This window comes from Nymphaea colorata, chromosome 12, assembly GCF_008831285.2.
Source record: "Nymphaea colorata isolate Beijing-Zhang1983 chromosome 12, ASM883128v2, whole genome shotgun sequence".
NCBI classification, from domain to species: domain Eukaryota; kingdom Viridiplantae; phylum Streptophyta; class Magnoliopsida; order Nymphaeales; family Nymphaeaceae; genus Nymphaea; species Nymphaea colorata.
In genome coordinates, this window is record NC_045149.1 from 18,461,936 (window position 1) to 18,474,057 (window position 12,122).

The 12,122-nt window shown below is 39.5% G+C and overlaps 2 protein-coding genes across 2 annotated transcripts; one reads left to right on the plus strand and one right to left on the minus strand.

The window, feature by feature from the left end:
- Window positions 1-302: 302 nt before the first annotated feature.
- Window positions 303-1,281, minus strand: LOC116266187 (late embryogenesis abundant protein Dc3-like). Its single transcript, XM_031647301.2, has 3 exons — window positions 1,159-1,281; window positions 876-1,076; window positions 303-756 (listed from the first exon to the last, which is right to left on the minus strand). Exons 1-3 carry the CDS (start codon window positions 1,207-1,209, stop codon window positions 664-666), a joined length of 345 nt encoding a protein of 114 aa, XP_031503161.1. The 5' UTR covers window positions 1,210-1,281; the 3' UTR covers window positions 303-663.
- A 3,361-nt stretch (window positions 1,282-4,642) lies between these two features.
- Window positions 4,643-6,107, plus strand: LOC116266271 (late embryogenesis abundant protein 2-like). Its single transcript, XM_031647418.2, has 3 exons — window positions 4,643-4,784; window positions 5,280-5,468; window positions 5,831-6,107. The coding sequence occupies exons 1-3, from the start codon at window positions 4,725-4,727 to the stop codon at window positions 5,921-5,923; spliced, it is 342 nt and encodes a 113-aa protein (XP_031503278.1). The 5' UTR covers window positions 4,643-4,724; the 3' UTR covers window positions 5,924-6,107.
- Window positions 6,108-12,122: the final 6,015 nt, after the last annotated feature.

Sequence of the window (12,122 nt, forward strand, 5' to 3'; positions counted from 1 at the left end):
CGAACCGAGTTTAATTGAGCGAGTGGAGTTTAATTGAGCGAGTTCGAGTCTATTCCGAACCGAGTTCGAGTTGGCTTGGCTCGCCAGGACAGGACAAATAGTTACTGTTTCTTGTTTCATCTTACCGTTTCGTACATCCATTTCATACATCCATGATTGTCATCTTATATTATAGATTTCATGAATTTGCTCCAAACTAACTTTCAAAGCATGTCAAAGCATGAATTTGCTCCAAACTTTCAAAGCAAATCCGTATTCATGCTCATAATATTCCATGGACTTACGCCCCACTCTTTACTCTAATGTTAAATATATAATCCATGACCAAACTGAATTCCGCCAGTAAATAAAAAGTTCGATCTACATTGCATCGCTGAGTAAATAAAAAGTTACTTCGGATTCACCCGAATCGCTCCGTCTATGGTCAGGAAGAAGTTTACAGGCTTAAAAAACAAAATTCTCGAGCGAATTACTCCTGCTTTCATCCTTCTCTTACACCACGATTATTTGACACTAAACCAGCGCAGCCAAACCCAAAAACTAACTGAACAGGAAAGGGAAAATTAAAGAAGCCTACGTAGACCAGATCAGACACTGAATCAAACACTAACAAGAGACGGCAGCAATCAAAGGACAGAGAGACGATCAATTAACAAAGATTGATCAATGCTTCTCCTTGTCACCACCTCCCATGCCAAGGGTGCTCTTCACAGCATCCGCAGCTCCCTGAGCCATGCTCTTCACCTGCTCCCCCGTCTACACCCGCAACATGCAACAGTCAAAGTCTCAAAGATTAATTTCAACAAGTACTCAATGAAGGATCGCTTATAACACAGCAGTGCAATTCAAAGCCGGCCGGCAGGCCACGGACGTACCTGCTGCAGGATCCCTCCGGCCCGCTCCTTCCCCTCGTGGGCAGTCTCCTGGGCGGACTCGGCAGCGCCGGAGGCCTTGTCCTTGGCCGCACCGGGGGCCCCCGACGCCTTGTCCCTAACGGTCTGCGCGCCGCTGCCTGCCTTGTCCTTCGCCGCCTGGGCTGTGTCGCTTCCCTTCTCCATCACCTGACCAGTTTTCTCCTGCAAATTTCAATGACCATTGCAGTCAGCCATGCTTATACATCGCGAGTAACATGATCAACTGCGCCTCGGCGCTTAGTACCTGAGTGTGGGCCTTTGCTTCTCCTGCCTTGAACTGCCCTTGGTCCGCCATTGTTGGTTCTTGCGACGAGGAAGAGATGAAAAGCGTATGTAGATTTAGAGAGAGGGAGAGTTGGAGAGATCGATGATAGGAGGAGGAGGAGAGAATGCAGATGTGTTTTATAGAGGAGAGAAGGCTAGTGCAGTGAAGACGAATGTCCTTCGACGTGTCCTGAGACCACGTAGACGTGTTCATTGGGTGCCAACAGAGTCAGATTTCCCTTATCTGCACAGGATCGGCCCGCCTTTTTCTTTGAAAGGCATGTGTCCCCTTCGAGAAGAACGCAATGGACACGTATCATTAGTCTAGTGGGTTCATGTTTAAGTTGAGTGAAAAAGACCATGCTTTCTAGAGTTCGAGATTTTGGGGACAGAACGGTTCGTGGCAGTTGCCGGACGGGTCTGCAAATGGATCGACTACTTCTAAATATTGGACGACGGTTCTGTTCGTCTTGACAGCGTGAGATCTCACCGCTAGGACGAGCTACTTGAGCTTAAGTTCGATTAGAGATGAATCATTTGCTTAATTAGTTCAGCTCTAGTTCATCAGTAGACTCATTCAAATAATGGAATTGAGTTCGAGTTCAATACGTAATTACTGAGTCGAGCTAGAGCCTTAATTGAGCTTGTTGAGCCTTAATCAAGTTGATATATTCAAACAAGTTTACCAGTCTGTCGAGCCTTAATCGAGTTGAGCTTAAGCTTACATTTAACGATGAAGATGAGTTCTATTTAAATGAGTTTGTCGGAGTTGAGTTCGAACTCAACATCGAGTCGAGTTCGAACTCAACATGTAACGATAAATATCAATTCTATTCAAACGAGTTTACCGAATCGAGCTCGAGCTCAACATGTAATTATTGAGTCGAGCTCGAGCTGCTCTCGCTGAGCTATTCTCGAACTCAAGGTTTCATTAGTTGTGATAACCTTGAGTTGACTAAACTCGGGCTCGTGTTCACCCCTATGCACAACTTTAAAAACGAAAATCAATTCAAACGTACCCTCGTACGTAAGAACGTTGTTATTGAAAACTTTTTTTTAAAGGGTGTCTTTGCTCTGAAGTCGGTGGTCATATGAGATCAGTAAGATTTTAAATCCATGAACTTAAGATTGTACCACCCATTCGATGGTAAATTTAAGATCCAGGTTACCACTCGAAAATTTTCTAAAACACAATGCAGTATTAGATCAAGGATCTCAGATCCAAGGTTAACAAACACTTGCTGATATGCTTAGCAGCACCATGCATATGTGAGGGCATTTTAACAATTTTTTGAAAAAGAAAAATAATATTTCAGAGATATTGTTTTTTTCACTTTCCATCATTAGTCCTTATGAGGAGACATCTCATTTCATAGACAACGGTTATTTCATAGACAACGGTTATTTCAGCCATTTATTTTTTGCAATATAAGCAAAAATAAACGATGTTAAAAAAGAGAGCATTACGTTGTTAGAATACATAATTCAAGAACAGCAGTATGTTTTCAATCTAGGCATAACATCATTGTAGATGTTCCCAAATCTATCAATCAAATAACAAAAACATTCTGTTTTTAAAACGTGTCCTTTGTTAAAAAAAAGAAAAACAAGGGTGTTTCTCATTTATGGAATCCCAGCATTCAATAATTGCTGGGCCAATAGTTATAGACCATATTCATGTCAATATTAGACTTGGAGCTGTATTTGAGTCAATCGGGATTCTGATTCATGAGGGTGGCTTGATAAATTATAATGAATGGTTGAGAGAAAAATAAATAGAAAAAAAATACAAACTAATTTGTCCGTCATTTTCGTCTCTCAACCATCTAACACAATGAATTAAATGGCCCTTGTGAATGAGCTGGACAAGTCTAGATAGTCATAACTACAATTCAATTTTTTTTATGATATTAATATGAAAGAATGAAGCCAAATCAATATAAATTGACCAGATTTAATGCATGTTCAGTGTTTGGATAGACATACATTTTCGCAAATAAACTGTCCGAAGCTAATTATGCGAGCTGTGGATGTCTCCTTACATTAATCATGAAGGAGAAAGCATCTATAAAAATGATGTCAGTGCATGGATTCTCCCATATATATATATATATATATATATATATATATATATATATATATGAACACATGTGTGTGTTTTGCACAACATCTTCAGCTAATTTAAGTGATTGCAACATCCAATCATGGCCAGACTAAACATTTCTTTTATTTTTTTTTTACCTGCATAAGGTTCGTTTGTGCTATCGATCCGTGGTAGGATCTCATATCTATGAATTTAAGATTGGATCCCCTTTCTAGCCAACTTTAGATTCATGGTTTTTAACATGCATACTACTAATATCATCTCTCTCAAAACACAAACACAGTTTTTTATATGTAGTTTTGTTAACCAAGGCCAATTCTAGTAAATGGCTCTTTTTATGACTGCATGACTATATACACACATCCTCATCACATGTGCAATGTAACACTCAAGAGATGAAGAAATGATAGTGAACAACATTAGGAAAATTGCACTAAGAAAACTAGAGTTCAAGAAAGAAATCCTTCGACTTTAATCTCACCCTGCAAATCAATTTCCGAAACACGAGAAGTAAAATTCAAGCAGAATGGTGAAATAGCATTGTTTTCCTTGCATCATGATATCCAAATCTCTAGCAAATAGTTAAAACAAAACCAACGTGAAGCACCAATCCATACCATCAAATCTGCTCATTTAGGTGGATCTCATTCCATGCTAATGGAGCCATAAAAGGCCGATCATTAGTTCGGTTTTTATAAGTGCTACTTTTCTATACTACAAACGGTGACTGTGGAAAAAAGGAAAAAGACTTCGGTCAATCTGAGGTATTGTTTCTTACCTAGTTCTTCCAGATTGAGCCCAAGTTCCCAATCCCTACAAAAGTTTGAGAAATAAAAAAAAAATGCTTAACAAATTAGAAATACCACAAACCAATTGTGGTGACTTTGAAGACGAAGATTGACATGTTCTTTCTAATATTATGAAACTTTCAAATAATTCGATGAGATTATAATCTAGAATTGGATTTGAATATATGGATTATATTTGGATGTGACTCCAGCAGAACGGAACTAATCAGAATCTCACACATCTCCAACTCTTACTCTCACCAGCGTGGACCCGCTCTTACGGGGTCCACCATTTTTAGGAGCGGACTTTGACGCTTTCACATCGCCTCGAAATCATCCCTACCGTCCATTTTACCAGATAAGCGGTCGTGATTCCGGAACACGAAGGCCGCTGGTTTGGGAACACGATTTAATCCGTTCTCCCGTCCCTGGGAACGCGAGGGAATCGCTGCTCCGCGTTTGGGTGCGTATTAAACTGCAAGATTTTTGGATCTCGGGGACACTTGGTGGCCAAAGGCAGGCCCCCTTTCACCTATAAAATGGTCGTCCCTCCACCCCCTTTTCCCACCAAACCCACTCGGTTCGATCTAGGCGCGACCAACTTAACCAACCCCAACTTCGCTGTTCAGGGAGAAACAAGAAGGAAGCAATACAATGGCGAGCCAGGGACAGGACATCCGCTACAAGGCTGGTGAGCTCGCCGGCCAAGCTCAGGTACAACTCCCTTTTCAATCTTATATCCAAAAGTGGGGTTCGGCGACTTCAGGTTTAGTTTGGCCCTACTTCGATAAGTTTGTTGGACTTTTTGGCCTGCCTCTGAAAAAAAAATCCTCGCTCGGCCCCTGATTCCACCGTCAAAATACGGTCGAAACACCGAAATCCAGGGAGTAAGGTTGTGCCACAATGTAGAGGGTATTACCCTCAACTCGATAAATCCGTGGTGTAAGGTTGCGCCACGATATAGAGGATATACCCTCAACTCGATACTATGTCCATTCAAAAGTACAATTAATGAACATAGCAATCGAACTGACAACCAGACTTTCATAGTTTAATAAACTATATTATGCTCTGGAGGCTTTCCTTTGTGTCTAATTAATTTGATCTCAATGATTTTTAAAGATCTTGAGTGACTTACAATATATGTGTATGTTTTATTCAAACAAAGTTATGGGGGGTTCAAGTTCATAGCTTTATATTTGTGGGCAGGTGAAGAAGGATGAGCTGATGGACAAGGGAAGGGACGCGGCTCAGAACGTGAAGGACAAGGCCAGCAGCGGCATGCAAGCGGCCAAGGATGCTGCCAATTCTGCCGCTGATAAGTGCTGCAGCGCCGCCGAAAGCGGCAAAAGCGCCGCCAGTGACTGCAAGAACCAGTCTAGTGGATTTCTCCAGCAGGTGATGACATGTATCTACGTGCATATGGTCCCATTTTTCACGACTAAAAGAGCTCGGTTTTTTGTTGCTTCATTGGAGAGAATTTTACTAATACACTCTAAAGTTATACATTCAGCAACACAGAGGGAGGAAGGTTCATCTCTCTTTTCTTTGTATAGACAAGAAGAAAACACAAAGCATGAGAATCCAATTGTAAACATAAACGAGTCCTTAAAAATGCAATTTGGTAGTACAACTAGCAACTATTTCTAGCTTAAAACAATTTAAAGTTTTCAATTTTTTAAAACACAGTTTGGTGATATTACTTTATGAGCCAAGTTATAGTTTTGATCTGACAAAAAGAAACATTGGTTGATTGGCAGACTGGGGAGCAAGCTATGAGCATGGCGCAGGGTGCTGCAGAAGCTGTGAAGAACACTCTGGGCATTGGAAGTGGCAACAACAAGAGCAGCTGAAGAAGATGATGAAGATGGGATCTGATTTTGTTTGCTCCCTTCTGGAGGCCATTTTCGTGTTCAAGTTGTGTCTGTGATGTGAGATTGTGATGTGTGTGTGTTTTTCCTTCGAGTTTGCAGTTCTGTTGTCGTCGTTGTAAGGTTTTGATTCATAAATTGATGGGAGCAATTTTGATGTTTGGTACATCGATGGTCTCTTTGCTCACTTTCATGCGTCCAAATAATTTAACTTCAACGAGCATACACTGATATATGGCTGAACTCAAGGCAAAACTATATAGAAATCACATATAAATGGATTAGATTCAAATCGGATGTACTCTTAACTAAGTCCCATTTGTTGGACATTCTCATATTCAAACTCGAAGTCGGATTCGAATATGAATAAAGAAAGGTACGCACTATATCCAAATCCTTTTTTTTTTAACTCATATCCAAAACTGACTGTTATTTTCATATCCAAATCCGATCTAGAATTTTAGATATACAGCGAATCAACTCACATTATTTTTAGATATACAACCAAATCAGGTCCAAGGGGATCTGAAATCAAGGATTGCTGAAATCTACAGTTTGTTCTTAACAAACTGTGATTTCAGCCTCAACCCCCCAGCATGGATCTAAAATCCACGCTATATTGTAAAAGAATGTGGATGAGACCGCGGACCTGAGATCTCAGGTCCATGGTAATCAAACGCGACCTCAATTATCTATATTTGGAGTCTTGTCAGACCTAAAGCACTTCAAACTCGACAAAGATCTGAATGAAAAACTGCACACAAAACTGACGTTTAAATGAATAATCTGAATTGGATCTTACGAAAACTAACCTACCTATCAGATGTGAAATTGCCTAGCTTGCTAATTTGCTCAAACTGTCATATATTCAATTAGCAATACTGTCATTTCTTATATACTAAGTCCATTAATTAATTAAATAATCATTGTTTTAGAAATTATTTCGATCCTTAAGAAATCTCACTTGTAAATGAGATTAATTGGTTAATTTATTTTAAAAATTCAATCAAATGTCGATGCATGAGATCATTAATTTGTTTTAAAAACTCGATCAAATTTAGATGATCAATGAGATCACTAATTTCCAGCGCCCATTCGGTTCATTTTTCCTAGCCATTTTTCATGTATAAAATATTTTTACCATATTCATGCTTTGCATAATTTTGTATCCTTAATCTCAGAGTTCAGCTCGTACCCTGGCCTGTTAGGGAGAATCAGATTTATATACATAGTACACATATACTTTCTGGTGCCTATATTTTTCAAATAGCAACATTCTTAGGCGGACTTGTAAGTGTCACATAAATTTACCTCAAAATAGAGACAGATTTGAGGAACATTTGTTCAAGGGTGTCATGAAACTAGTTTAATATTTTTGAAGCAGATTCATATAATACTCACACGGTGTTCTTAGTTGAAGGCATATTGTACCGAGGCGATTAAGGAAGATGGCATGGCCGGTGACCTATATGGTTCCAATTTTATCGGATGTCTCTCAAGAGAAAACATGGCCGGTGACCTGATCACTTTACACCTCTACGGATCCGCACGTACACAGGCAAGGAAGGAGACTGGGTAGGGCCCCGCATGGGCCCAGACCCACCTCAACATTTTTATTAAAAAATTTATACTTAAATTTTAGAAGATTTCACTTGTTCTATATAAACAATTTTAAAAAATAATATTTCAGCCCTAGTCAAATTTTAGAAACTTTAACTCAGCTCCCTGAGAAAATTTTAACTCTGCCCTTAACTACATAAGACCTGCCCTCAAAAGTTCAAACTAGGGCAGTTAGGAAGACACTTCATCTAATCATGCGCATGGACGGCTTGTCAAGATCAGTATTTTAATGGTCTTGAGATTCAAACTAGGGCAGTTAGGAAGACACTTCATCTAATCATGCGCATGGACGGCTTGTCAAGATCAGTATTTTAATGGTCTTGAGAAAGAAATTAGGTTAATCATAAAGCGGATTTGGCTCAATGAATCTTGACTGGCACACAGGCAGGAACCCTAGAATGCATAAGTAAACAAGTGCGTTGATCATAATAATAACTGTTCAAATACACAAATTATGCGAGAACATGATCTGTCTCATTAATGGCCGTCTCACATTTAGAGATTCTTTTCATATTTTATCTTCTCAAGGTCCGGCATTCATGGGGTCACCCTAGACTCTCCCGTTGCTAAACATCCAAGCTCAAGTTTTTAGTATATATGGTTACCTTTTAGTATATTTTATTATATTTCTTGAGATTTACATCCTTGGGCATATCCCTCACTGTGATCACTTGAAATTTGAGCCCATGTGATTTTGCTATCAGTCCGCTGTCACATGATTTTGCTATATATATATATATATATATATATAATTGAAAATATTTTTCACGTCGTACATCTCGGATTTTCATGGACATGTTAATAATTTACACTTTATTCTTACCATTTTAAATGCCTTAATCGGAATGTTAACATCGATGGGATCTCTATCCTTTTGATTAGGTGAATGAATCCATGACTAATTAATTGCTAGTTAAGAGAGGTCAAGAGTTCAATACTTGAGGTGCTCTTTTTGTTGAGAATTGGTAGCTAGGGTGCACCTAGCTGCCTAAAACTCAGTTGTTACATGAAAGAAGAATAGACAAGATATTCATCATAATGCTGTAGAAATCAGTTTTTTTTTTTTTCCGGCCAAGTTAAAAAGTGACCGTTAGATGGGGGTTCGGCGCATCGGCTAGGGCAAATGGTTAGCAGGTGGCTGTTCATGTGAGTGGGAGCAATACACTAGCTTATGAGCAAAGATGCGGCCCTAGACCAGAGGGTAATCAAGAAGAGTAGTTTCAGCTCTTGATGGGGCTTTGAAATACTTTCTTGCTCACCCAAAAATCGGTTGTTACATTTATGAAGGTTAATTTCTGAAGATAAGATGGAGATTATGTGCACATTCTAACTGAGTAACCCCTAGCAACATCTTAGTGCATATGCATTTTCTAGGAGACAAGATCAAGCATCTTCAGATGTATAGTACTAGCTTTTCTAAAGTAAGCAAATTTCACCTCAAGGAGCATAGCGCGATGGGGTGGTAAGGCGACTCACAGTCAAGGACTCAATGGGTCTGAAGTTTGAATCCTATGGTCTCTGTCACGCTTTGTTGCACTACTTTTCTATGCTGCAAACTGTTGCAAATGTGACATCTGATCATATTATAGGTCCCCAGAGGCTTGAAGAATGGTAAAACCTTAAAAGTAAAGACTAATATGCTGTCTCAGTTTCAGGACTGTTTATTACAACTTGTTTTTCAGTGAGGCTATTGAATGTCATGGATGGCCAGAAGACTATCTTTAAATAATATTTGATAGCTGTTTATTCTCTAGCGTGTTGCTACCATGGCTCCATTGTTGAGTCCTTGTATGAAACTTCCTTTATACAAGTACATTAAATACTTGGAGATATAAAAATAATTTCTTTCCTTTGCGTGCTAAGGACATTTAAAATGTTATTTCTTATATTAAAGTAGCTTCAAGACCATAAATGAATTCATTTTAGATTGGGAGAGAGAAAAGAGAGGGGGAAAGAATAAAAGACATTAACACTCAAAAACACAAACTTAAACCCAAATCAACATTCTTCAATACCATTAAAATGGCGTCCTCTAAAATTGAACCGAAGATGTGGTCAATGCATGCTACACAACCCGATGGTCGCTACCCATCATTTGGAGAGAGAGAGAGAGAGAGCCGATAAAATGGGAATATATAACAAAATTTGGGGACAAGAGGTCCCCTAAATATAAAAACAATCCGCAAAGAACAAAATTACGCAAGCAGGAGGAACAAATAAACAATACAATGCACAGAAAAATAAGAGAGAAGAAGAAAGACAAAACGGCACAGTCACCCAACCGCAGTCAGGCGGCGGCGCTTTATCCGAATGGCGAACTGGATATCCCCTTGCACAAGACGAGCCACAGAATCTGGTGAAGAGAAGGTGCCCCTGAAGACCCTGTTGTTGCGCTCCACCCAAATGCGCCACCAAGCTTAAATGAGCCACGGCCTCCAGACATGACCCCAAGAAGCAGTCAGGTGGGGGGAAGGACAAAAGAGGAAGAGAGAGAGAGAGAGAGAGAGAGAGAGCCAAATCTTATTATGGAAAGAAGTTGGCAATGGCTTACCATGTATCATATTATTATGTGATGTTATCAGAAGCTTGGAAATTATTCTAGTCGAGGAAAATTAATACCGCTGGGGCAATCACATGGTGCAATTACTCGCGCGGCCTGAAAAGTGAAAGCTCCGGCAAGAGAGAACGGACGCAGCACGCTGTCAGCTAAGGCAGCAGCAGAAAAATGAAGCAACCCCACGCCTGTTCAATGATGATTGCAGGAAGCCCAAGGAAGAAGACGTTCCTCTTCCCCTAATTTCTGGGCCCTTTTTGCTTTCTTCCTCCCACATCCTTCATTTCTTCCCCCACATGCAAGATGCCTTTATTCCTTCTCATTGCTCCAATGGATCAGCTCCAATTCTTGAAGCTGGACTACGGTCTCAAATATATATGTTGTCAATTTTTTGTAACTTTGTGTGGCTTCATCACATGGTGTTTAAAGCCGGGATGTTTACGGATCTATTTGGACCAGATATCCGACCGAATTGCCTGAAAAATGTTTGATATGGAAAAAAACTAAATACCTGATTAAAAACCTGGATTGAACTTGGATTTAAGAAGTGACATCCAATCGGATTCATGTTTTGAATTTGGTTTTAAGTAAGTTTCGATCAAATTCAGATTCAGTTTCAACTAAATATCTTGTACCCAATATTCATTCAGGTTCAAAGTCGATGCTTAGCATATAATAATGTGGTTTACATTTAGTTGTTTACTTAAAAATCAGACTCGGATTCACACGTAAAAAGAAAAAAGTCGGGTTGGAATATGGTACGAAGATTCTCGACGGTGTACTGTAGAGCGTCGGGATTTATACCATCAGTTTCCAACACTTTCTTCCGACGGACACAACCATGTTTTGCCCACGGCTAAAGCCGTCGGCAGTTTTCTGTAGCGTAACGTCCAAAAAATTGGATCTATAAAGGTACATCCACTTCCAATCCATCGGTTCACATTCCTAACTGACTTGAAGCTCTGCACTAAATACAATAAATAAGTCATAAACAAATGCAGCTAAGTTTCATCTCCCTCGATAATGAAAATTTATTTTCTCTATTATCAAAAACAAGTTACATAAACAAATACACAAGTTTGTGAAAGCCCAAACCAGCGGCTTTTGGGTTCTCTTAGCAATGGAATGAATTTCACTCTCGCATCCCAAGGAAAGAGAAAACAAAAGTCCAAAAGGAAATAAAAGAACTCAGAGAGAGAAAAGGGGAAAGGATGACCTGCAGCCTAGGCTGCATGTGAGCGCACTCATTCTTCCTTTCAGTTGAAGCCTTGAAATATTCCCAGCAATTCAGGAGATGATTCCGGCACTTCTCCTTCTCGTGGTGACTAACATTATTCGTCTTCCTTCTTCATCGCCTACCGTTTCCCCATGCTGATAGCTTCTCAGTGGATAGAGAATGGCTGTCGCCCGTTAATCTAGGCGGCACCAACTAGTTTAGGACTCAAGTATAGGGCCTCTGCAATTTCTTCTATTCCTTCTCACTCATTCCTCATGTGTTTGCATATTACAGTTGGTACCCAATTCATGTGATGTTTCTCTCTCTCTCTCTCTCTCTCTCTCTCTCTACATATATATATATATATATATATATATATATATATATATATATATATATATATATATATATATATATATATATATATATATATATAATGTGAAGCTTATGGACGAAAGTACATACGTGTTACATTATTGTGCTCCTCAATCTTCAATTTGCACTATTGATGCGCTGAAATGGTGTTAAGAGGCATAGGATAGCTGGCTGGCTTAAGAGTCTATGGAAAAGCAGATTTCTAGTTCGATTCTTATGGGTGCTATATTTCTTAACTGGTAGGGTATGACATCTAAGTTACCATCATTGACACTGATACACCTTAGGACCCTAGAGGCAGAGGGAACAAGGGAGCCTTCCAACCTTATTTTTAGACGATAGGTTGTTAAACTTTTGCTCCCCCAAAAATGACAAACTCAACCTAAGTTACAATCGTTGACGTCGATGCACCTCAG

Coding starts and splice junctions, on each gene's coding strand:
- LOC116266187 (XM_031647301.2), bottom strand. CDS start 1,209: ATGGCGGACCAAGGGCAGTTCAAGGCAGGAGAAGCAAAGGCCCACACT. Junction 1,077..1,158: donor AAGCAAAGGCCCACACTCAG/GTACTAAGCGCC, acceptor TGAAATTTGCAG/GAGAAAACTGGTCAGGTGAT. Junction 757..875: donor CCGGAGGGATCCTGCAGCAG/GTACGTCCGTGG, acceptor TTGCGGGTGTAG/ACGGGGGAGCAGGTGAAGAG.
- LOC116266271 (XM_031647418.2), top strand. CDS start 4,725: ATGGCGAGCCAGGGACAGGACATCCGCTACAAGGCTGGTGAGCTCGCC. Junction 4,785..5,279: donor AGCTCGCCGGCCAAGCTCAG/GTACAACTCCCT, acceptor ATTTGTGGGCAG/GTGAAGAAGGATGAGCTGAT. Junction 5,469..5,830: donor CTAGTGGATTTCTCCAGCAG/GTGATGACATGT, acceptor GTTGATTGGCAG/ACTGGGGAGCAAGCTATGAG.